We start from the raw sequence: 25,297 nt of genomic DNA, 5'->3' as shown, positions 1-25,297 counted from the left end.
AACCAGTAGTAACGAAGTCCCCCACTCCCCCAAATGCCAAAATAGAAAAGACCCTAAGGGCATCTTCAATGATAGTATGTAAAACTACACCTCCACATAGGCTCTATGTAGGTGCCACTAGGATTTTACACTCTCATTTCTAAAATCTATAAAAGATATACCTCATAGCTATTCCAATAGTAGTGTGGAAACAAATAGTAAACAATGCATCCCAAGTTTTTAAAAGTGAAATTTGAAGACAACGGACATCATTTTAATTCAAGTCTGTGTTTTAAAAAATATGGAAAAGGAAACAAATGAAAAGTTATAACTTCCCAGTCTGTTTAAGTGACATCCGTACTTTATAAACCATCAAACGAGAGATTATAGGTTTGGGTTTTTTAATAGATAATAATATGAGAGGGGAATTTCCACCAAATTATATAAATTAATAGCTATTGACGTATTGTACACCCACCATTGGAAAAATGTTTTTCAAATTGGGGGTGTAAATTTGACGCTTTATACGCTTTACGCCCGGAGATGACCTAATAAGTAAATTGGTAAATACCACCAAAGCGTTTATTTAACGGATGTGCTCAGTACTTAGCGTACTAGGTGCTCCCAAATTTATGAGCTACCCACGGTTTTCATCAGTTCTGAAATACCTACAAATATAACATACACTTTTGACAAAGTACTCCTTTCGACAGTACCCTAATTCTAAAACTTACTAGTACTAGAAATAAACTAGGAATCCAAAAAGGAAAACAAATAAAATGTACAGAGCCAATCACAATTTGCTAATACTTTGGGAAAAAAATAGGAAATAAAATCGAAAGAGACAGCTTTTCTGGTCAGTACCACCAACAAACCTATTATTCCCTTCGTTATATTCTACACCTTGTTATTTTCATAGATTCTCTCCTACCCCCCTTTCTTCCCCTCTTTTATAGAGGTGTGGAACATAAGCCAACGCTACCATTGTCTCTCTTCCTTAAATCATAACCCATCAGTCCAATATCAAACTCTTTATGTTGATTCTTTAACACCCTTTTCTCTTTAACCATTTTTTTTGTTTGTCCTATTGACTTAATAAAAATCAAATTTTTACATTACCCATTTGTCCAAAATAACTTATTTTTTTATCACCATGAAGTTAGAGTCAATGGATAAAAGAAGATTACAACCAATTGAAGGTAAAAAGAATGGATTTTTATCTAGCCCTCAAATGGGTGTTCAATGGATGCCACAAGAGGATGGTTTATGTAATAGTGGTGGGTTGTTTGCAAGCATTGGGCAAGTGGGAATGGGTTCTCCAAATTCAATAGACAATGGAGTGAAAATTCCATATACAGACCTCTATGTGAAATATGTGTCGTCGCCGAAATCCGGTTTTCGGATTGTGGAGGTACCTCAAGAGGTGTCTGTAGTTGAGGAGGCGGTAGACCAAAAGATGATAAAGAAGAAAAGGGGTGGTTTGAAATTTAAAGTTAAGATTGGTAATCCTTCATTGAGGAGGTTAGTAAGTGGAGCTATTGCTGGTGCAGTTTCTAGGACATCAGTTGCTCCATTAGAGACAATAAGAACACATTTGATGGTTGGGAGTAGTGGGAACTCATTAACTGAAGTTTTTCAGAATATAATGGATACTGAAGGGTGGAAAGGCTTGTTTAGAGGTAACTTTGTCAATGTGATTCGTGTTGCGCCAAGCAAGGCTATAGAGGTGTGTTGAGCATTTAACTTTTCCCTTTGAAGTTATTCATGTAATTGATTTTGTTTGATTGAATTTCTATGGCTTCCAATTATTTGACTCGTTTTGATTATTTGGTTATATGATAGTTTATTCATTAGTTTTGCATTGGATGATTTTAATATAGTGGTTGTCACTTCATATTCTTGGAATGGTCTAACTACACTTACTTTGATACAAATTGTTTGCTAGTACTTACAACATGTGTCAGAATTTATTCTCTTGACATTTTAACAATGTCAAGATTGTCCTCTGTGTCTGAAACGTTTTATCTTACTAAGTCCCTGTGTTTGATGTTTAATCCATATTGTTTGTGAAGAGAGTGGTCTCACTGATTTTAGGAACAGAAGACTTACATAAGACAATTAGGTGACTGGTATTCTTGTCATATTTTTGTTCGGAAAGTAACAGTGTTGAAATCATGAGCCAGCCTTTTGAAAAACCAAAGTTCTCTCACATTTTCCCTAAAGTGTTGAGCATGTTTAGAGATTTCCATCGCTTCAAACTCTTCATGAATTTGTATCGAGTGCACACTAGGAACTTACTTGAGAGTATACCTTTAGTTGCTTATTCCTCATACAACTTTCTTTATTAAAAAATGAAAGGCTAGGCCTACTTTATCATCCGTGTCCCATCCATGATTAAGAAGTTGTTTCTCAAGCTTCCCAACTTATGATAAACTTACGAATCATTTATCCAACAATTCCAATAAGGTTTTGCATCTTCCACGTATTGTATGTTGATAACAGTTTACGATTTCTTGTTGGTCATGTTGGAATGGTGAGAGTGGTGTTAGATCGTTTGATTGTTGGAAGTTAGATCAAATTGGGAATCAGCGATGGTAGAAGCAGACTTTGCTTTGCAAGAAGTACTCAAATAAGGATCAGAGGAGAAACTCTGATATCAAATTTTCAAAGAAGTAATTGAAAGCCAACATTTGAGAGTAGAACCAATAGTCTCCACATTTAATTCATAGTTTTCTTTTGAAAGTTTACTCCTAGCTTTTTGATATCAGAGCTTTTCCCCACTTCGAAATTTAGGGGTCGTTTGTTTTTTTGAGCCTCTGAATGCTGAATGCTAAATGGCCCAACCTCTGAATACTGAATGTTGATTGCCGAACTCTGAAAAACATGTTTGTTTTCTGTTAGAATAATCTAGCTTTGATTGCTGAATATAAATCATTTAGACAATTTTACCCATGCTATCTATTTTAAACACTAACTTAATTTCTTGTAAAACAAAATATATATTAGATTTGAGGAGGGGAGATGGATTATCGAAGAAAAGAAATGATAAATAAGCTTATTTTAAAATATGCTTTTCAGAAATATATTTTAACGGTTTATTTTCATATTTTATTTACTTTCAAAAAATATATATGTAATTCTATTTTTAACAAAGTGGATATTATTCGCCCTAAAAAATGAAAACCCCGTGACGCCACAGTATCAAATTTTGAAGAACCCATTTTGATGTCATAAAGGTCAAGATAAGAAAGTAGATGGATTCTTGAGATTGGGTTCTTAAGAAAAGGCAAAAAGGGACTTCCTTGTTTCAAATATTAGAATTTAGCATTCACGAGGAACTTTGGTGCGGAATGTTGAATGCTGAAACTACCACTGAATGTTTAAACTACTTAAAAAAACAAACAAGTTTTTGAGCCTCTGAATGCTTAAAACGTAAGTTTAAAAGGCTCTAAATGCTGAATCAAAAAAAAACAAACAACGCCTTAGTAACAATTTCAAATTTTTAATCATCATGAATTCGACCAACTGCAATCAATTTAGCTACATTGGTTTTTTCATTGTGGCTAACTTGGTCATTGTCCAATTGTTTTAATTAAATTGTAATATGTCAAGTCAAAACTAAAATCATTATTTAGTCCTATTTATGGATTTGTGACCCTAAAATAACCATCTCATCAGACTTGAACGAGGAAAAATATCTGCTTATCGCATATGATGTTAACTTCTTTTTGTTTTAGACATGTCTGAAGTTCTAGTTAGTATATGCAACTCTTGGCACCATCAAGAATGTAGGTCCAAATTTTGGAGACAATCCTATGCTTTGTAGAGGGACTAAGATCAATCTGTAAGAATATTTGGAAGTTCTAGATCAATATCTCTAGAATTAACTCATTGTAATAGGATTTTATTATGGCTGCGTTTGGTTCACGGAAAGATGAGCAAAAGAAAATGTTTTCATGGAATCTAAAATCTTACGAGTGTTTGGTGAACCATGTAAAACAGAAAAGTGGAAAATGGATTCTCAAAGTATGTCAGAATGGGTGAAAACAACTTCCTAAAAAATATAAAAGAAGTTGTTTTCTTTTCTTCGGTCTCTTGTCATCTCATAAGAGTTTTATAATAAAAAAAAATAGCTTTCTTCGTTGAAACAAACAGTTGGAAAACAAATTTTTGGGAATCAAATTTAGGTCAAGCAGATTCCAGGAATGCAATTTCTTGTTGAAAGAGAATTATGCGAACCAAACATAGCCTATATGTTTGCTTTCCTAGACAACAAATTTACAATTTCTTATTTCTTGTATACTTTTTCATTTGCTAATAAATAAAAGATTTAATGATAACAAAGAGGAGGGGATTCAGTAAACCTTTGATTACTTTCATTATTTTGCAAGATGCCTCATTTGTTGGAGAATATAAGGTCATGACTATCTTGACAGAGTTTACCAATGTGCTAGAGCTCAACCTGCATTTTGTATTGTCGGTTGTTTCTACGGCTAACATAAAGGAAAATCAGTCCCATTTATGGGGATCCAGTTTCACTTCATGCAAACTATGCAGTTTCACTTTAATTCCATGACTCCTTTTGCTTTTCTTGCATTCATTTCAATTATTACGAATCATGATATCTCTTTTAACTTTATGTTGCCAATTTTGTGTGCCTGCAGCTATTTGCTTATGATACAGTTAAGAAACATTTGACTCCTAAATCAGGGGAACAATTGAAGATCCCCATCCCACCTTCATTAATCGCAGGGGCCTGCGCAGGAGTCAGCTCAACCTTATGTACATATCCTCTTGAGCTAGTCAAAACTCGTTTGACTATACAGGTAACTCCAAACTGAATTCAGTTGTTAGTTTTGTCTTTGTTTTTTCAATTTTATCTGTAATTGAAAGTTAATTCACTCTGATAATTGATTTGATTAAATGTTGCAGAGAGACGTATATAAGAATGTACTGCATGCTTTCCTGAAAATTGTGCAAGAGGAGGGACCTGCAGAGTTGTACAGAGGTCTCACACCGAGCCTGATTGGAGTGGTCCCATATGCTGCCACAAACTATTTTGCTTATGACATGTTGCAGAAGGCTTACCGGAAAGTTTTTAAGAAAGAAGAAATTAATAACCTTGCAACCCTCCTAATTGGATCTACAGCCGGTGCAATTTCTAGCACTGCGACATTTCCACTTGAGGTGGCTCGCAAGCACATGCAAGTAGGGGCTCTAAGTGGTAGGCAAGTTTACAAGAACATGCTTCACGCTCTGGCAAGCATACTTGAACGGGAGGGCCTCCCAGGTCTTTATAAAGGTTTGGGACCAAGTTGTATGAAGTTGGTCCCTGCTGCTGGGATATCATTCATGTGTTATGAAGCTTGCAAGAAGATATTGGTAGAGAAAGAGGATGACTTATAATGAGTGTCTCGGGAGTTAGTAAAGCCGGTGAAGTCTTTTTGAAAATGTCAGGTTAATGGCGTGCAAAAGAGCCTGAGTTACCTCTAGGAATTTAGGAAAAAAGTTGTTCTTTATGATTTAGCAGCCTATGAGCCTCGTTTGAGGTGAGAGCTGAAATTTTCTGACTTTTTAATCTTTCATTTGAGAGTTGATTGTTCTAAATGTGAGGCACTTTCAGTTTCAGAATGTTTTTGGTTCTTCTTTGGCTTCAGTGTTTTATGGTGTCATTGGCAAGAACAGAATAAAAGATGGTCATATTAGTCTCGGCAGATTCGGTGACCAAAGGAGTTTTCTCTTTACCCCCCACTAGATGATCCAATTAGGATTTCCCCCTCCCACTATACAAAAAAAAAAAACATGGTTTTTTTTATGTACTTAGGGGGAGATCTTAATTTCCCCATCTATAAGAGGGAAATCCTAATTGGCTCATCTAGTGGGGGGTTTCATTTCAGTCCAGAATATTTGCCACGGGACAGTAAAACTGAAAATGTATAATTTCCTCAAAGCTTAGCCTGTTAATACCAGTATCCTTACTCCTAAATTAATCTGATCAATTTTGAAATTTCTAATTTTGTACTACATATTTTTCAAAAATTATCCTCGTTATTTTTCTTCATCTGGTCGACTGGTCCATACGGCCCTCAATCGAGACTGGGAAGCTTCACAACTAATAGTAATCTTCTTGTCTGTTTGAAATGGTTGTTGTCTTAATTTCATTTAAGCTGGACAGATTCCCAAACACTGACTCCAAATCGAGTCATTCATCTTTCTCAGAATTGACTTGTTAGGGAGTTGAAAGTTGAAACAAGGAGTTGGAATTGAAGTGCTTGCAACAGTCAATTTGATCGGGAAAAAAATCCCAAACTCCTAGCTTTAGGAAGAAAAATCAACCTATTCCAAAGTGACTGGATATACAAAGTGACCGGAGGTCAGGATTCAGGCAGGCCAACGTCTATTAATAATGTCCCGGCAATTATCTCAGCTATATTGCTCACATAACTTTCACATCATTAGATTCTTACTACCCGCAATGATATGGATTACGACTGCTATTTGCAAGTGCTTTCAATATATGCTTATAGATATAACAGTAGAAGCCAAAAAGGAAACGAATGAAGAATTCAATTCAAAATTTTCAAACAGCAGTTTCTTAATCCCAAAAATCCTAACACAATGTTTATCCCTGTCTACTAGACTTTTTCAATGTCAATTTACTTAAGATCCACAAGTAATATCTTATACTCGGAAGACTTTTAAGTCAATCTGGAAAATTTCGGCTCTTTACACTTCAGCAGCACCCATCAACTCATCAAACTTGTCAGACTTGCCAAGCACTATCGCAATCTGAAACAAGAGAATGTCGACATTAGTCAAAGATTGAGTACAAAAAAATATCTTAGTTGCTCCAAAAGAGTACACAACAAAACACCAAACGTCGACAAAAAGAATACTTGAATCAGGGTTTTCGTTAGAAATTTCATTCAACTCCAACTTGAGATAACACAATTCGTCAACAATTAAATTTTAGACCTTGCTGTACATATAATCTGAGTCGCAACTACTTATAGTTATAGGCCAACCCAATATTAACAAAACGGAGAAAACCTGTAAAATTTTACAAGTGGTCCTATATACTACTAGAACAAAACCCTCTAAAATACATATCACGATACAATTATCACAGGCATAAATACATAATCGACACTAAACAGTTCCTAATATTATGAACACAATGATTAATCTATCTGTGTTATAATTCATAACTAATCTTACCTTTGCTTTTCGGATAGCATCATTCATCTCAACAGTAGATGTGAAAATCTCTGCATATTCAATTTCAGATTAGTCAACTTGTAATACTATAATAAGTAAATCAGAGACGTAAAGTGTAAATCTTTCTTACTTTTCTCAACAGCAAATCCATTGCTTTTCAGAATCTCCGAGATAGATACAACAGACGCAATTGCTGCAATATAATAAATCCAATTAATCTTTAATTCTTTAGAACAAAAAAAAAAAAAAAAACCCCAAGTCAATACCCATGCCAAGAGCAGAAAGTTCAACTTCATTATGTTGCTTCATAATTTTCTGTAAAAAACAAAACATGGGGTCAGTTAAAACATTGCCACGTAAACAAACATTCGTCCGCTTAAACCATATGATTATTATTATTAACCTTGGCAAGATTGACGTAGTGGAAGATAGAATTCTTAGTATTGGAAACTTGAATACGATTTTTTTTTAAAGTATCATTGACGGTCATGTTTTCAACTCCCTCAGTAATTCCTTCCACTGCAACTCCCTCCATTGTAATCCTAAAGATAGAAAAATAAGGGGAGAGGTTTTATTTACTTCTCAATTATGGGAAAGATGAGAAAGGTAACCTTGGTGGTGTATTTATATATATTTATATGTATGAGATCAATAACCGCGAATTAGCCCACACCGCTTTACCAAATTGGACTTCTTCTAGAAGTTCTTCTCGTCTTTTGATTTTAGAACTAGGGTTTCTTTTTATTTTGGGTGTGGGTATTGGGTATACGAGCATAAGTAGAGGCCCAATAATGGCCCAAGAGTGACAAAATGGATAAATATTTAAGAGCAAAGAATTTGAGCCTAATCCTAGAGAGAGAGTTTTACTATGTTTCCACTTTCCACTCACTTGTGTGGCTTTTAAAGAGCTTCCGAAAAAATTGAGGTGTCGACCTACGTAGTTGACTAGTTGCATGATCAAGCTTGAGCGAGTTAAGCTTTAGACTTTAGTAGCTCGGTTAGTTTATCCTTTTCCTATAGCCCAAGAGAGTACAATGGTGAAAACACCAAATTTTTTAATAAAATGCCAAACCAAAAAAACACCAACTAACTTAAAGAGAAACATTAAATATTCGATATTAAATGATGCAGTTTTGGATAAAAGCCATATAGATAAACCAAGGCCATCAGCTGACTTCTGGGCCCCTACAGCTTAAGGTCAAAAAAAGGCCCTAGATAAACAATAAACACTTGTATGTTACATACCTCAAGCCAGCCAAAACCAATACTTACATGGTCCAAGCCCAATAATTGAATAATTTTAAAGATTATAAGCCCAACGATCTACATGGTCCAAGCCAAAAACTAAATCATCATTTCGTTCAATTTTTAAAATGGAGAGGAATGCATCTGTTGGAATGAAAAAATGCAAAGTTCTAACCCAATTGAAGCCAAGGCGCTTTGTGAATCTTGATGATATTACAAGTTTACACGAAAACCAAATTAAAGGTTTTGTAATTGAATAGGCCCTATATTTTGTGCTCGCCTTGGGCCCCAAGGAACTCAGAGCCGGCCCTGTATAGTCCACACAGTTTTCTCAAAACCGCGCCACTGAAACTTATTTTAAAAGTCCAAGCCCACGTAGTTTTCCAGAAACCGCGCGATGTGTCGCACATCAACTTTCTTCTTTCTTTTCTTTCCCAATCTCTCGCGCGGTTTTGCAAAACCACGTAATTGAAGCCGACTATTTAGCACAAGCCATACGGTGCCCACACGGTTTTTCTAAAACCGTGATAAAGATTTGATACAGCACCAAATCTGGAACCAAATTTTGGCCGATTTGGTGTTTAGTTTGGTGTTTTCATCAAAATGTGTCTCTCCTGAAGATTAAAAAACACCAAATTTTGGCCGATTAAAAATTTGGTGTTTGATGCTAGGATAGTATCTCACCTAAAGATGCTTTCAGTTTTTAGATAGCGTCAAATATATGTAAAATTATCATCGAAATATATATAGTCCGGCTCCTAAAAGGACCTTAAATAAATACCAAATTTAAGTACCAAATCTAAAACAACCTACAACTTCACCTACAAAATGATTTAAAATTTAATCTTTTGTGTATATGATCTACTAACTATAAAGAACATCTCTACAAAAATTCAACTCGTTTGATATTCTCTAACTTAGATAAAAATTGTTGGTCACTTTTAAAAAAATATCTAAGAAATGTCTAGTTTTTGTAATCATCTTTTACCAATGTTAAAAATTGTTTTCAAACAAGTTGAATTTTTGTAGAGATATTCTTTGTGGTTAGTAGATCATATCCACAAAAAATTAGGCTTTAAATCATTTTGTATGTGAAGTTGTAGGTTATTTTAGATTTGATACTTATTTAAGGTCATTTTAGGAGCTATATATATATATACTCTTCCTCAGCCAGGCTTGGGCTGAATAGCAGAGCAAGTACAAGTATTAGTAGCATAGCAAAAATGCGTTACTCATCATTAATATGTTTGCTCGCGGTAATTGTGGCCTCTCGGGAGAATTGACATACGGAAATGATATATACGCATTACAAAAGCAGATTTGCACATTGAACTAAGGGCTGATTTTTGGTAGAGATGACTTACCTACTATGGATAGTATCTCCACAAAAATCAGTTCAATTAGATGTCTCTAGTATTGTCAAAAAGGTGTTTAAATTCTGGACCGTCAGATAAATTTCTAACTTGAACTTAACTTTTGGTTGGGTTTGATATGTTCAAAGGAGCTGATTTTTTGTAAAGATGATGATCTCCATGTTGTGGAGATCACATCCCCAGAAAATCAGTTTTTAGTTTATTGTGTAAATAAGTAGGATTGTGTATGTCATTTTCGTATGTCAATTTTGTATGTCGACATGGCCATATATATATATATATAGTCATTCTCTAAAAAGTAGCTACTTAAGTTAACTTAAAATAAGTACGTAGGTAAAATTTAACCTATAAAATAAATTCAAATCTAATTTTTTGTGGTTATGAAGCACTCACCATAAAGATAATCTCCACAAAATTTCAGCTCATTTGGAAATCTCTAACATCGATAAAAATTATTGTAATCTTTAAAAAGAAATCTAACAGTCCAGAAATGTCGAGTTTTTGCAATATTTTTTTGCCAATGTTGGAGGTTTCCAAATGAATTGAAATTTTATAGAGACGATATTTATAGTAAGTATATCATATCCACAAAACATTGGGGCTGAATTCATTTTATAGGTGAAGTTTTACCTACATACTTATTTTAAGTTAACTTAAGTAGCTATCTTTTAGAGAATATGATATATATAGGGATAGATCCATATTTTTATACGCACATTATAGCCACATTTTTCGACATACAAATGAATTAAGACCTAGATTTTTGTGGAGATGATCTCCCCACCATAAAGATCATTCTCACAAAAAATTATAATATTTGGATATGTTTAACCATGTGAAAATTAGTATTCATTACTATATATATATATATATATATATATATATATATATATATATATATATATATATATATATATATATATATATATTAAAGCTCCTACAATGAGTATTTTTTTAGCTCTCTTAAAATCTTGAACTATGACAATACCCCGCTTTGAGGTTCCAAACTTTGCCAAACTTAATTTGTGAGTTTTTCTAGACTAGATCCGATGGGGTAGTATGTCCTTAAAAGCAATACACCAGATGGTCGAGCAACCTTGAGAAAGGCATGCAAGGCCATTACTGGAAGATTCACACTACCCAAATCAGACTCATCATAGGGAACTTAACCCAGGGTATTCATACCCTCCAATCAAGCTTCACGAGATCATAGGTATCGATAAAGTCACTGAATGATGTTAATTGGTCAAAACGAAGACAAGTGAAAATTATATTCATTCACTAAGAAATTTAAAGGCTATTTACAAGTACTAAGAAACATAACACAAGCTACTTTTTCTCTTTCACTTTTTGTTTGGGGTTTAGAGGTAGTCATTCACTAAGAAATTTAAAGGCTATTTACAAGTACTAAGAAACATAACACGAGCTAATAAAACAGAAGATCTTACTGATGAGATCAATCCTGTTAATGAAAAACTAAATGTAATAATTGATGAGGATGCTAGAGGTGTAATAATATAGAGTTTAAGAAATATAGGTTTGGGTTGGCCATATATAATCCATAACTTTTTCAAAAAAAAAAAAACATAACATGAGCTACTTTTTTTCTTCCACTTTTTGTTTGGGTTTTAGAGATAGTAAATTTATTTATGTATGGCAAACCTTGAGCGTGTCATGCTCACTTAATGCCTTAATGGCTATCTATATTTTTCCGTGTGACCCACGTGATCTTACAAACCTTCCATGTAAAAACTTTTCAACCTTACCTCACAATTGAATCTTTTCGATCTAATTACCCATTTGTCTATAAGCAATCTAGACTTCTTAGGTATAAAAATATCATTTGATTGTTATACACTAAATGGACTAATGAGGAACAAGTAATGGCGATACTGGATGAAGCCTTATTTTTCGAACCTTTCAAGTATTAATATTGCTATTTCAAAATATGGTCCCCTGACCATTCTACACGGAAACTTAGTAATTCTTCTTCAACTATTTTAGTGACACGTGAAGGCTTTATAATGAACTATATTTTCCATTATTGTAGCATGCATGTCAAACATAATTGCTTTGATAGGAAACCCTAGGTGCAACACTATTAGGAATTATTGGAACGACGATGAATTCTCTTGCACTGTAACAACTAACAAGGTTGGAGACCATAATTGGTAAAACCCTTAATAGCGGGTTTTGGTTGAAAATGAGATTAAACTTGAACTTTTGAACTCACCTTATAAGTATCAATTGCACTTGTAAAAGTAAAGTGTTGTACCAAACTTAAGTACCTAATCTTTTGTGCATATGATCTACTAACCATAAAGAACACTTCTACAAAAATTCAACTCGTTTGATATCTTCTAACTTAGATAAAAATTATTAGTCACTTTTGAAAAAATATCTAACTATCTATAAATGTCTAGTTTTTGCAATCATCTTTTATCAATGTTAAAAATTGTCAAACAAGTTGAATTTTTGTAGAGATATTCTTTGTGGTTAGTAGATCATATCCACAAAAAATTAGGCTTTAAATCATTTTGTATGTGAAGTTGTGGATTGTTTTAAATTTGGTACTTAAGTTTGGTACTTTTTTAAGGTCTTTTTAGGAGTCGGGCTATATATATATATATATCGGGCTACGTCGACATACAAAAATGACATACATAATTGACATACGCAATCTTACGTACCTACATAATGAACTAAAAGATGATTTTATAGGGATGTGATCTCCACAACATGGAGATCATCTCCACAAAAAATCAACTCCTTTGAACATGTCTAACCCTACCAAAAATTGAGTTCAAATTAGAAATTTATCTGACGGTCCAGAATTTTAACACTCTTTTGACAAGACTAGACACATCTGATTGAGCTGATTTTTTGTGGAGATACTATCCATGGTAGGGAGATAGTATCTACCAAAAATCAGCCCTTAGAGCAATGTGCAAGTCCGCTTTTGGACTGCGTATGTTAATTCCGTATGTCATTTTTGTATGTCGACGTAGCCAGTCCGTATATATATTACGGACTCGCTATGCCGACATATAGAATTGAAATACAAAAATGACATATGCATTACAAAAGCAGATTTGCACATTGAACTAAGGGCTAATTTTTTGTAGAGATGACTTACCTTACCATGGATAGTATCTCCACAAAAATCAGTTCAATTGGATGTCTCTAGTCTTATCAAAAAGGTGTTTAAATTCTGGACCGTCAGATAAATTTCTAACTTGAACTGAATTTTTGGTTGGGTTTGACATGTTCAAAGGAGCTAATTTTTTGTAGAGATAATCACCATGTTGTGGAGATCACATCCCCATAAAATTAGTTTTTAGTTCATTGTGTAGATAAGTAGGATTGCGTATGTCATTTTCGTATGTCAATTATGTATGTCGACGTGGCCAGCCCGTATATGTATAATCTTTCTCTAAAATGTAGCTACTTAGGTTAACTTAAAATAAGTACGTATATAAAATTTCACCTATAAAATGAATTCAAACTTAATTTTTGTGGTTATGAAGCACTCACCATAAAAATCATCTCCACAAAATTTCAGCTCATTTGGAAATCTCTAACATCGATAAAAATTGTTGTAATATTTAAAAAGAAATCTAACGGTCCAGAAATGTCGAGTTTTTACAATAATTTTTTGCCAATGTAAGAGGTTTCCAAATGAATTGAAATTTTATGGAGATGATCTTTATAGTGAGTATATCATATCCACAAAACATTGGGGTTGAATTCATTTTCTAGGTGAAGTTTTACCTACATACTTATTTTGAGTTAACTTAATATATATATATATATATATATATATATATATATATATGATAAAGCCACATTTTTATGCGCACATTATAGCTATATTTTTCGACATACAAATGAATTAAGACCTAATTTTTTTGTAGAGATGATCTCTCTACCATAAAGATCATTTTCACAAAAAATTATAATATTTGGATATGTTTAACCATGTAAAAATTAGTGTTCATTACTACATATATATATATATATATATATATATATATATATATATATATATATATATATATATATATATATATATATTAAAGCTCCTACAAGGAGTATTTTTTTAGCTCTCTTAAAATCTTAAACTATGACAATACCCCGCTTTGAGGTTCCTAACTTTGCCAAACTTAATTTGTGATTTTTTGAGATGGTCGAGCAACCTTGAGAAAGGCATGCAATGCCATTATTGGAAGATTCACACTACCCAAATCAGACTCATCATAGGGAACCCAGGGTATTCATACCCTCCAATCAAGCTTCATGAGATCATAGGTATCGGTCAAGTCACTAAATGATATTAATTGGTCAAGACGAAAACAAGTGAAAATTATATTCATTCACTAAGAAATTTAAAGGCTATTTACAAGTACTTAGAAACATAACATGAGCTACTTTTTCTCTTCCACTTTTTGTTTGGGTTTTAGATGTAGTCATTCATTAAGAAATTTAAAGGCTATTTACAAGTACTAATTAGAAACATAACCTGAGCTACTTTTTCTATTCCACTTTTTGTTTGGGTTTTAGAAGTAGTCATTCACTAAAAAGTTTAAAGGTTATTTACAAGTACTAAGAAACATAACATGATCACCATCTCATGATCACATTGTAAATAGCTATTTAAAGAGATTGGAAGAATGTGTGGGTCGAATATCAGATTCAGTGGTAGTGGTTTTGGCATTTGGGTCAGGCAAACTTCCATGGTAGTTTAAGGATAGATGAAACAAATGTATATCTGCAATGCACTAGCTCATGATCACATCAACTTAGAGGGAAGTGAACTTCTCGGCAGATCAAGCGGTAAAAAAGCAACAACTATGTCTTCTGAGTCCCGTTTTCTATATCATGGCAAGCCTCCATGGTTATATAAATGAGGCTTGTACAAGTACTTACTTTAGATTCGACTAAATGGGGTGAGGTGCTTGAAGAAGTGTTGTATTAGAGGCCTACCTGGTAGGGTTGCAATTCACTCCCTCAAGTACTATTATCTAAGACAGTATCACACTATAATTCTAGTTTTCCTTTCCTTTATTTTACACTTTTACTTTCTATAATTTTCCTTCTCTTTTTCATATACTTAATACAATTCTCAGCTCACTTAGCAAAACAAAAAAAATAACATGAGTTACTTTTTGTTTGGGTTTTAGAGGTAGTCATTCATTAAGAAATTTAAAGGTTGTTTACAAGTACTAAGAAACATAACACAAGTTAATAAAGTAGGAAATCTTACTGATGAACATGTGATGTTTTGTATCAATCCTATTGATGAAAAACTTAATGTAATAATTGATGAGGATGCTAGAGGTGTAATAATTGATAGAGTTTAAGAAATACAAGTTTGGGTTGGCCATAACCCATAACTTTTTCAAAAATAAAAATAAAAATAAACATAACATAACATGAGCTACTTTTTCTCTTCCACTTTTTGTTTGGGTTTTAGAGACAGTAAATTTCTTTATGTATGGCAAACCTTGAGCGTGTCATGCTCGCTTAATGCCTTAATGGCTATCTATATTTTTCCCGTGTGACCCACGCGATCTTACAAACCTTCCATGTAAAAACTTTTCAACCTTACCTCACAATTGAGTCTTTTCGATCCAATTACCCATTTGTCTATAAGCAATATAGACTTCTTAGGTATAAAAATATCATTTGATTGTTATACACTAAATGGACTAATGAGGAACAAGTAATGGCGATACTGGATGAAGCCTCATTTTTTGAACCTTTCAAATATTAATATTGTTATTTCAAAATATGGTCCCCTGACCATTCTGCACGGAAACTTAGTAATTCTTCTTCAACTATTTTAGTGACACGTGAAGGCTTTAGAATGAACTATATTTTCCATTATTGCAGCATGCATGTCAAACATAATTGGTTTGATAGGAAACCCTAGGTGCAACACTATTAGGAATTATTGGAACGACAATGAATTCTCTTGCACTGTAACAACTAACAAGATTGGAGACTATAATTGGTAAAACCCTTAATAGCGGGTTTTGGTTGAAAATGAGATTAAACTTGAACTTTTGAACTCACCTTATGAGTATCAATTGCACTTGTAAAAGCAAAGTGTTGTAGGCACCGATCATGACTAGTATATGTACAATATCCAATACCTTATCAACAATAGATAAATGCTTAGCCTATTCCTAGTTATCCATGTTTTTCACGATAAAAATTCCAATACTCACGAAAATCCCAGATTTATTGAACTTTTAGAAAACACTAAGGGCTGAAAAATTCCAATCAAGTCGGGTTTTCAGAAGTGTAAAATGCATGTTGAATACCCTCGATAAAATTTATAGAACCACCACTGCCTCTGTAGGGATGGTATTCAAGCCAAGCTAGACACAACATTTGTTTGAGTTAAAAGAGCCATCTAGACTGATACGATTACACTAAAACAAATGGTTATTTCAAAATTCTTCAAGGCATGCAACATGAGAATATGAGCAATCAGTAATGTGATTGTCCATTTAAAGAGAGTTCCAATTCAAATAAAGCAATATTCTCAAAAGGAAAAACCTAATTTCCAATATAGAATATGAATGTTAAACAAGTGTTTGACAAATCAAAAAGAAGCTTTCTAACTGTCTTGTCTCTTTCTCTCTGGGCCCAACAACAAATTCGCCAATAATCACGTCAAAGAAGGAAAAGTCAGCTCAAACTTAGCCCCCGGTCCAACCCGGTTCAAATATGTCCGCTAATTTTTGCAAAAAACAGACCCAACACATTTTTGTTTGGCTTTGATTTGTTCGTTAAGAAGAAGAGAATGGGAGCACAGAAGATCTGGAACGGCATGGAAGTAGCAGAAGAAGCTAGAGAACAGTGTAGTTCAGACATACCATCTTCACATCTCATCATTGACATCACTCTTCCTCTTCCACAATTGACACCAACAATCATGTTTGTTTCTATTCTCTCTATAATATTCTTCTTTGTTTAATTTCATGTTTTCTTAGCTCACCTAATTAAACTCGGGCCTTTCCTATTTTTGTAATTCTAAATCTTATATATAACAAGATAAGACAGTAGAGATTTTAACTTGTTGTTTTTTTTTTTGCTCTGATTTGTACAGAAGTCTGTGCAAGGATTTGTTCAAGAAATGGTCTGTCTTGGATGATTCACATTTCGCGGTCGAAACAGTTTCTGGTGGCATTACCAATCTTTGTAAGCATACCATTTACTCACTGCTTGATTTCGTTGTATTGTGTTTTGGCATTTGGTATGTAACAGATCATTAGTTATAGGTCTTAAACATCATCTTTCCTCTCCAAGAAGAACGTGAGCAAAGTTTATCATTCATCTTTGCAGTGCTGAAGGTGTCAGTGAAAGAGGACGACGGGAGTGATTTTTCCCTAACTGTCAGATTATATGGCCCAAATACTGAATTTGTGATTGACCGCAATAGGGAATTGCAGGTGAGTCTCTTTGTTTCTATTGTTTAAATTGTTAAATAACTCATGGAGTGTTTTTTGGATTAGGAACGGTTCACAGCGGAGTGCTTTATTCTGGACCCTGTTATTTTTCCTGTTACAGTCACTACTGTGCAATTTGATCCCCTCGCTAACACAGTTGTACATTTAGTTATTAGTTGAGCAATTAAATTTTCCCTTGCTTAGCTCATTTTGTCCTTATGTATGAAATATAAAGCCAGAAGGGATAGCTTTCTATAATTGTCCATGTAACACTTATTTATAGAACAGTGTACACCTATTTCCATTTGGAAGGTTTTCACCTTTTCTCAGTGTGTGTTCCCAGTAGCACCATCCTTGGAATTCTTACACACCTTCTTTTGAATAGGTTCAATTTGTATGGTTAAAATGTTAAATGTGATGGTTCAAAATCACCCAAAGTCCATTAGATAGTCACGATGAATCCAATTTGGGCACAATGCTTGATTTAATGGTCCAAAAAACCTATTGACTTATATTAAACAATATATAAAAATTGTAACATTGAATGCTTCAAAGAGATGAGTCCTGGTACTATTTTGATGTGAGTCTTGGTGTTATTTCGATGAGCGTCCTTTCATATTCAGCATATACGTTCCACTTGGTGTTTAGGCCATTGGATATCTCTCAGCTGCGGGTTTTGGTGCCAAGCTGCTTGGAGTATTTGGGAATGGCACGGTGCAGTCATTTATCGATGCGCGTACACTTTCTCCATTGGGTATGTATTATCGACTTCGTTTTTCTAAATTCAGTTATTAGTAAATAGCTTATTAATTAGAAGGTGTAAGACTGTAAGGTGAATCTTTCATATCCAAGACCTGTAGTGGAAGCATTGTACATATAGGATCCTTCACGACCACTAAGAATTTCAGTTAAAAAGGTACTCTCACGTTAAAAAGGTACTCCCACTTGAAAACATAGTTAAGGAATCTTACCCTTCCATACATTTCTTTATCTGCCCAACAAAACATTGTCTTTTTGATGCTTAGAGTTTTGATTGTCATTTATCCTTTTAATTGCTATAAATACCCTGGTCTTTTTCTCTTTCCGTAATGACCATGAAGTTGCTGCTTGGAGGTGGTCTCACAGCTATTCACCTTTTGTGGGTGAATCAGTTTAGTTTTTCTTGAAATTAAGTAATGAAAGAGACATAGTTATGTAAAGAGAGTCAAATATCTTTACATATCCCAGCCGAGATAGAACTTGTACCAAAAAGTGATTCTCCTCCTTTTCATATATATTAGACTTTGAGATGGACACCCTCATTTCTTAATTTATCTACTGATAAGATTTCTCGAGTATAAGAGCCCAAGGTAGAAAGCCATCTTTTCATGGAAAACAAGGATTGATCTCATTTGGATCTAAAGCCACTGATGCTGATCCAAAGACTAAGCTAATTGTGCATGGATTCCATCACGGATATTTCCTATCTTTTATTACTCCCACACTCTTTGTATCACATTGCTTAATGAAGATCTTGCTTTGTTAAGAACTTCAGTAGTCAATAAGTGTTAGCTAACCTGACAGTTTTATAGCGGAAATTAGAAAGAAAACATTGAGTGAGAATGTAAGTCAACTTGGTTCGTTCAGCCTCCTTTGTCGTGCAAGTGTTATACTGTAGATATAGAAGAATAGTCCTGATAATGGTAGGACTCCAGAACTAGATGATAAAAATACCCAACTATTCTATTAAGACATGTAAATTACTGACTCGGCACACATACTCTGCATGTCCAGCTTGAAGTAGGATATTGAAATCTAGAAACTAAAACACATTCTTGCAAAACAGTTTTCAGTCTAACTTTGATGTCAAAACAATGAAGTATCAAGTTTTAAACAACCACATGAACTTCAAGCAATTGTAAGCGACAGTTATTGTAACACCCCGGATCTCAAAATAGATGTTTTGAGACCCAAAGTGCACTGTCCATAAAATATACAGATGAATTATTCCATAAATCCAAATCCAACATTTATTCTAAATGTCATCATACAAAATATTATGATCGACAATCAAAATCTCAAACTCCAAAGAATTAACGTTACGTCTTACATCCAGAAATGAATGAAAAAAATGATAATAGAAACCTATAACGTACAACTAATAGAATTCAACCCCTGAAATCCCGCTATCCACAATCCCACGAGCTCAACGTGTAAGAGAACTAATCTGAAAAAACAGTAAACAACGGGGAGTGAGCTTTCAAGAAGCCCAATGAGTTACTACAACTCTTGTAATCTTAATTACCAAAAAGAACATACCTGTAATGAAACAATTTTCATAACAATAAAACTGGTAATCGTTACTTAATGTAAAAACCATGCATATCCAAATATTCATCATGCAAGAACAATGCATTTTAAAATACTCTATCAATGTGAATACCATGTCGACTTAACCGCTCGACAAACGTTACCAAAGGGTTGACATTCGCCTGCTCAACCAAACATTCCTTGACGTGTGCACCAACGTCAATACACATGGATCCAGTGTTCCTTTTGGGTCTTACACCCTAGGGATATCAACACCCTTCTTAAGTTCCGAGTCTAAGCTCAATTCCAGGTCACATTTCAAGAACAATGAATTTCCAAAATTAGAACAATACCACATTCACAATATTTTACTAATTTCATTTTATGCACAACAACCATGCATCCTTGTGAATGTAAAATGTAGAAATTCAATTGAAATACACACCCAAATAACACAAGAGTTTCTTTAAATCGTTAATCGAAAATCGGTTTACAAAATATATTTTTGACACGTTTAACCAAAAATCATTTGATCAATAAATAGGAATTATCATTCTTCATAGTAATGGAAACTAGAAAAGGTGTAGACCTCACCAAATATCAGTGCTAAAAGCCAATTACTCTTTGCACTGGAAATAATTGAGTGGTCAACAATTTCCCCGAGAACACTATCTAGCAGGAAGGATTATGAACTTGAGTTGATACTGCCAACACTCGGCCCAATCAACAATGAAACAATGTAGACTTTTCATTGCCAAATAAAGAAAGGAAGAAATTTAAAGTCTGTGTTGATCGCCAAATTAGCCTTTGCCCTTTTGTTTTGTTAACTGAGAAGGCAATTTAAATCTCCAACCTAAGCACGTTCCAGGAGTAACAAACTACCACCAAGTAATATTTATCCAGTAGGCCGAACCCATAGTACTTAATACTTGTTCTTTGAACATATTGACCAAGGCTCAAGGACTTACTTTTAATTTAAGCACTTGGACTATGTGATGATTCCACAATGTATATCTCCAACTAACTCAACATGCTCATTTCTTTTGATCCATTCAATCATCAAATCTCCAAACAGTACACTAATCTTAATTATTTCCCAAGAATCTATTCTGAAAGTTCAATACCAATGATATTTAGAAAACTCCAAAACAAAATATTATCAACAAATTCTTGCAATCACTTAAATAATTAAACTAAGAAATCAATAAATTGGGATATTACAGTTATATACACGATCAACAACTAAGTATCACCACTCATGTCAAATTTCTAACAACCCATGTATATGCATAAATCTCTCGCAACAAGAAACAAAACAGCCTTTGTAAATGAAAATTCTCTCTACCCACGCATCACTCTTTTGGAGTAACTCATTACCTGTATGCCATTAAAAACATAATGTTGTCAGAGTTCTTCGTATTTATGGGACATTTTCTGAGCACGAATTCTAACAAATTTGAAATTGAATACTCTTTTCATCATCCAAACCAACCACATGATCTCTGCCTTTGCAGGCGGGAAGAAATACGCCTTTTGGATGGATTTACTTACTAATTTGTTGACTAAGCTCATCCACATTCTTTCTAATCTGTTGACTAAACTTTGTTCATCTTTCTTCCCTGACAGACATGAGTAAACCGAAGCTGTCTGCTGATATTGCTAGGCAACTTCGCAAGTTTCATGAGGTTGAAATACCAGGTTCTAGAGAACCGCAATTGTGGAATGACATGACCAAGTTCCTAGAGAAAGGTAGTCATTGATTGCACCTTGGGTCGAATTGGAATAAATAGTGTATATTACATTTACCTTTTATCAACCAAAATATTTGGCGTCCATCTTCTTTTGGTTCTGGGATATGCATCTCATACTTGTCTGCTGAATGTTGCTTTGCAGCATCTGGTCTTAAATTTGATGATATTGAGAAACAAAGAAGGTATGAGACAATTTCATTTGAAGAGGTTCGCGATGCAGTTAGTGAGCTCAAGGTATTCTTTTGAAGTTTCAATCGCTTGTCATTTGATTCCATGGTTTAACGACCTGTCCTTCTGTAAGTTAGTGGTAATATGATGAGTTAGAAAGTCATTGCTGATCAAAAAATGAAAAAAAGTTGGTGATCCACTCCTGTCCAGCTAGCATGACAATTGTCGTGGTCATGATAACTGGGTCCTTGATATTTTGGAAGAAGGTAGATTATCATTTCAAATGGAAGGAAGTTGTGATTTGTGATGAGCCTAGGAAAAGTGTTCACGGCTGTAACTGCCAATTATGATGTCAGAGTACCATAATATTTACACACCATTCTGTAATCATAACCGTAGAAGAAAATGCCGTAAATCTTGAAATATTGCGATATCTGCCGATCTTTTTGGGATCAGAATCAAAATATCCACTGTCATTTTTTTTTTGTGTTGAATTATCCAGTATTCAATCTGGTTTTGATGATAGTGATTGTGGCAGCGGTGGGTTGGGTCTGGTTATGAAGTTGATATTCGTCTCCGAATTACCAGTTTGTGAAATTTGGTACCTCTTATTCCATATGTGGTTTTACGGAATAATTTAATCCGTTAATCATTCCATTGGATATTCTTCATCTCACTCATCATTGAGGAGTATAAGAATAAAAGAGCTTCACTCCCATTTTAGTAGACTAATGGATATTTTTTCAACAGGATCTAACTGCCATGCTTAATGCCCCTGTGGTTTTTGCTCACAATGACTTACTTTCGGGAAACTTGATGCTTAATGAAGATGAGGGTAGGTACATGTCTATTCACGTTAACTGTGAAATTTGGTAGCAAAACTACTGCACTGCTATTTTAGTATTAAAATTTGAGGATTAACTTGAACACCATATATATTTTTTCTCTCACCTTATACCTTTATGTGCCTTCCCATTAGTCTTATCTAGAAAATTTCCTATTCTTGAAAATTGCGAGACCTGAGTTTCTAGTGATGATTATGAAAATTTATGGAAATACCTTATGATTAGTAATGCCGCAAGTGTTAAGTTTTTTTAGTCATTACCTGTTTTTAGTTCCTATTTAGAACTATTTTATACTGGGTACTTCTCTGGTCTTGTTAGCTTTTAGTGGTGCATTGTGGTGAGCTCTATTCTCCCTCTGTTACCAAGTATGGAGAACGTTGGGATTCCATTTCCTACCGGAGAAGAATCTTTAAAGTGATTCTTTTTCTTCATCATAAATTTTTCTTAATCTATTGGGCTGACTTTTTTCCTTTTATTTTATTTTTATTTTTATATAATGACATTGTGCTGTTTGATGTGCAGAAAAGCTCTATTTCATTGATTTTGAGTATGGGTCATACAGCTATAGGGGATATGATATTGCAAATCACTTTAATGAATATGCAGGCTTTGATTGTGACTACAGCTTGTATGTACTCTTCATTTTACATCTTGATATCTTTTATCCTCTCAATTGAGTATTTGAATGCATTGCTAGTGGGAAAAAATAAATCATAATCGTAAATTTATTGCTTCAATGTAGATACCCAGATAAGGATGCGCAATATCATTTCTTTAGGCATTACTTACACCCTGATGAACCTCAAGAGGTATGCTGTGCTTCTTACATACAATCTAGATTCTAGTTGGTATGATGTAAGCACTGTATTAGTTCTGTAAGCTCTGTTGACTGTTCATTGAAGAAAGTTTCAACTTGATCATTCCTCCATGTCTTCTCTACTAACTGTTCGTTAAGCATCTCTCACACCCCAGCCTTGTACCAGCATTTGTTATACTGCTTGTCTTGCCTAACAACGTCTGGGGTCGTCATTCTGGATAAGTGCCTGTTACAAGGGTCGGAAAAAGGAGGACAAAGGGGCGTGTATGTGGAGACTCCCCCCCTCTCCTTTTGTCAGTGCATGTACTGTTGGGTCTGCTTATGTTGGCCATAGTCTGACGTACATATCCCAGTAAAGTATAAACCCTACACTTGGTATAGAGCTTGAGCAAACATGCCGTTTGGTAAACAACAACATTCACTCTTTACATGTATAAAATCGGTGGAAGTACTTTTAAGGACTGTGTCATTATTCATGTGTTAAAATATTGTAGTACTTTGCTTTTATAGATTTAAACCAGTTCTCGAACTTTTGGGCAAGTTTTAATAGTAACACCAACTTCTCCATTCTAGTGCAGGCCCATGATTGTTTGAGTTTTTGACATATATGCATTGAGTATCCTCTTTCTTATCACCAGGTACCTGAGGAAGATCTCAACTCTCTCTATGTTGAAACAAATACTTACAAGCTGGTATCACATCTTTACTGGGCTGTATGGGCATTGATCCAGGTAATTTTTACCCCCTTCCCATTGGCTAGTTAGATCGAATAGGCAAAGATGATGTACATAAACATCTTTAAATGTGTAGGCAAATGTATCTTCAATCGATTTCGATTACCTCGATTACTTCTTCTTGCGATACAAAGAATACAAAAAACAAAAGGAGGAATCTTTTTCGTTGGCAAAATCATTGCTTGCAGGATGTGGAACCGGCTGACGTCTGCATGCCTGCCCTACCTTCTCGTCACCATTAGAACGTGTTGTGAACTAGTTGGAAACACTTGAGTGTTGATATTGATACCCTCCTTTACCATGTCAGGCTGAAAAAAAGGCCTTTTTTTCCTATTTTAATTCCTCTAATTAGATATTCTTTGTATACTATTCTTTATAGTCATTTATGTGTCGACAATTAAGCATGTAGCAAAACTGTAGACAGATAGTGCTAGTTATTCTTTTTGTTGTAATGAAAGTACGTGTATTTTGGTAGTTGTCCATCACTAGGGCTCTTTCTCGATTTTGTTTTTGCACGAACATTTCTTTTTCTATCATATATTTCTCCAATTGGTTATTGTTATGTAAAACGCTTAATGTGTGTTTTATGGTATGATACTCGTCTTTATTATTATCGCCTTATCGGAATGTGTAAATTGCAACTAAGACCTGTGCCATCCTTGAACTTAACTTTGATTACTAGCACTAGTACAAATTTCAAATATCTCAAAGTCATAATGAATATTTGTGAAACTAGTGGAAATATATCAAAACTTTGGTTGCATTACTTAGTTATCCCTGAAAAAATTGCAGTTAAGGGGCTATTTCTCTGTTGCTAAAAGGTATTTTGCATCAGTAGATACAATCTGTTCAGCAAAATTTTCATTACCAGCTATTAAACAAAAGCTCTACAACGACTTTGCGTGATTGACAGAAAAGGTTGCTGTCTGCCGGAATGAATGTCCATTTTCTGGTAAAGGAAGTGCCCCTTTATTCTTTTGCCTAAAATAGATCGATGCTCTAAGAGTCTGGCACACCATGGTGTTTCCCTCACTGAAAATGCTTGCGGGAACAATTAGATATGTTATTCCCTGTAGGCAAAACTACCACTTAGGCTGGGTCCAATGGTTGGATAGAGAGTAGGTTTTGGTCATTCAATGGTGTGAAAAATACTACACAAAAGACTCCAATTCAAATGGCGCTAAATGACAAAAGTGCCAAATGACTCAAATTCAAATGATACCAAATGATGCAAAAGACAAAAGTGCCAGATGACTCCAATTCAAATGGCGTCAAATGACGCAAAAGACAAAATGACGCAAAAGACAAAAGTGCTAAATGACTTCACTTCAAATGGCGCCAAATGAAATTATATTTTACATTCCACGCCACTTCAACTGGCGCCATTTGGGTTTTTTCATTTGATGCCATTTCAACTCGCG

At 34.3% G+C, this 25,297-nt stretch overlaps 3 protein-coding genes across 4 annotated transcripts; 2 read left to right on the top strand and 1 right to left on the bottom strand.

Annotated features, from left to right (window-relative positions):
- Positions 1–682: 682 nt before the first annotated feature.
- Positions 683–5,627, top strand: SHS1 (Mitochondrial substrate carrier family protein). The gene is made up of 3 exons (XM_086600380.1): positions 683–1,705; positions 4,644–4,805; positions 4,912–5,627. The coding sequence occupies exons 1-3, from the start codon at positions 1,133–1,135 to the stop codon at positions 5,383–5,385; spliced, it is 1,209 nt and encodes a 402-aa protein (XP_086456506.1). The 5' UTR covers positions 683–1,132; the 3' UTR covers positions 5,386–5,627.
- A 902-nt stretch (positions 5,628–6,529) lies between these two features.
- On the bottom strand, positions 6,530–8,067 carry LOC147507676 (uncharacterized protein At2g34160-like). Its single transcript, XM_086599069.1, has 5 exons — positions 7,601–8,067; positions 7,464–7,512; positions 7,328–7,390; positions 7,198–7,247; positions 6,530–6,768 (listed from the first exon to the last, which is right to left on the bottom strand). The coding sequence occupies exons 1-5, from the start codon at positions 7,730–7,732 to the stop codon at positions 6,706–6,708; spliced, it is 357 nt and encodes a 118-aa protein (XP_086455195.1). The 5' UTR covers positions 7,733–8,067; the 3' UTR covers positions 6,530–6,705.
- Positions 8,068–16,573: 8,506 nt separating this feature from the next.
- On the top strand, positions 16,574–24,378 carry EMB1187 (Protein kinase superfamily protein). Of its 2 annotated transcripts, none has more exons than XM_086600378.1 (11): positions 16,574–16,760; positions 16,933–17,024; positions 17,169–17,275; positions 17,921–18,026; positions 21,188–21,310; positions 21,455–21,546; positions 22,231–22,315; positions 22,848–22,953; positions 23,068–23,134; positions 23,781–23,873; positions 23,953–24,378. In XM_086600378.1, exons 1-11 carry the CDS (start codon positions 16,627–16,629, stop codon positions 24,079–24,081), a joined length of 1,134 nt encoding a protein of 377 aa, XP_086456504.1. In that variant the 5' UTR covers positions 16,574–16,626; the 3' UTR covers positions 24,082–24,378. The 2 variants fall into 2 exon arrangements, with proteins under 2 accessions (XP_086456504.1, XP_086456505.1); XM_086600379.1 differs by having other exon boundaries at positions 16,594–16,760; positions 17,105–17,275.
- The last annotated feature ends 919 nt before the right edge of the window (positions 24,379–25,297 follow it).

The sequence above is a fragment of the Coptis chinensis genome, chromosome 3 (genome assembly GCF_015680905.1).
Source record: "Coptis chinensis isolate HL-2020 chromosome 3, ASM1568090v1, whole genome shotgun sequence".
Classification (NCBI taxonomy): Eukaryota; Viridiplantae; Streptophyta; class Magnoliopsida; order Ranunculales; family Ranunculaceae; genus Coptis; species Coptis chinensis.
Note: the sequence above shows the minus strand (reverse complement) of the source record. Positions and strands in the feature narration are given on the sequence as shown.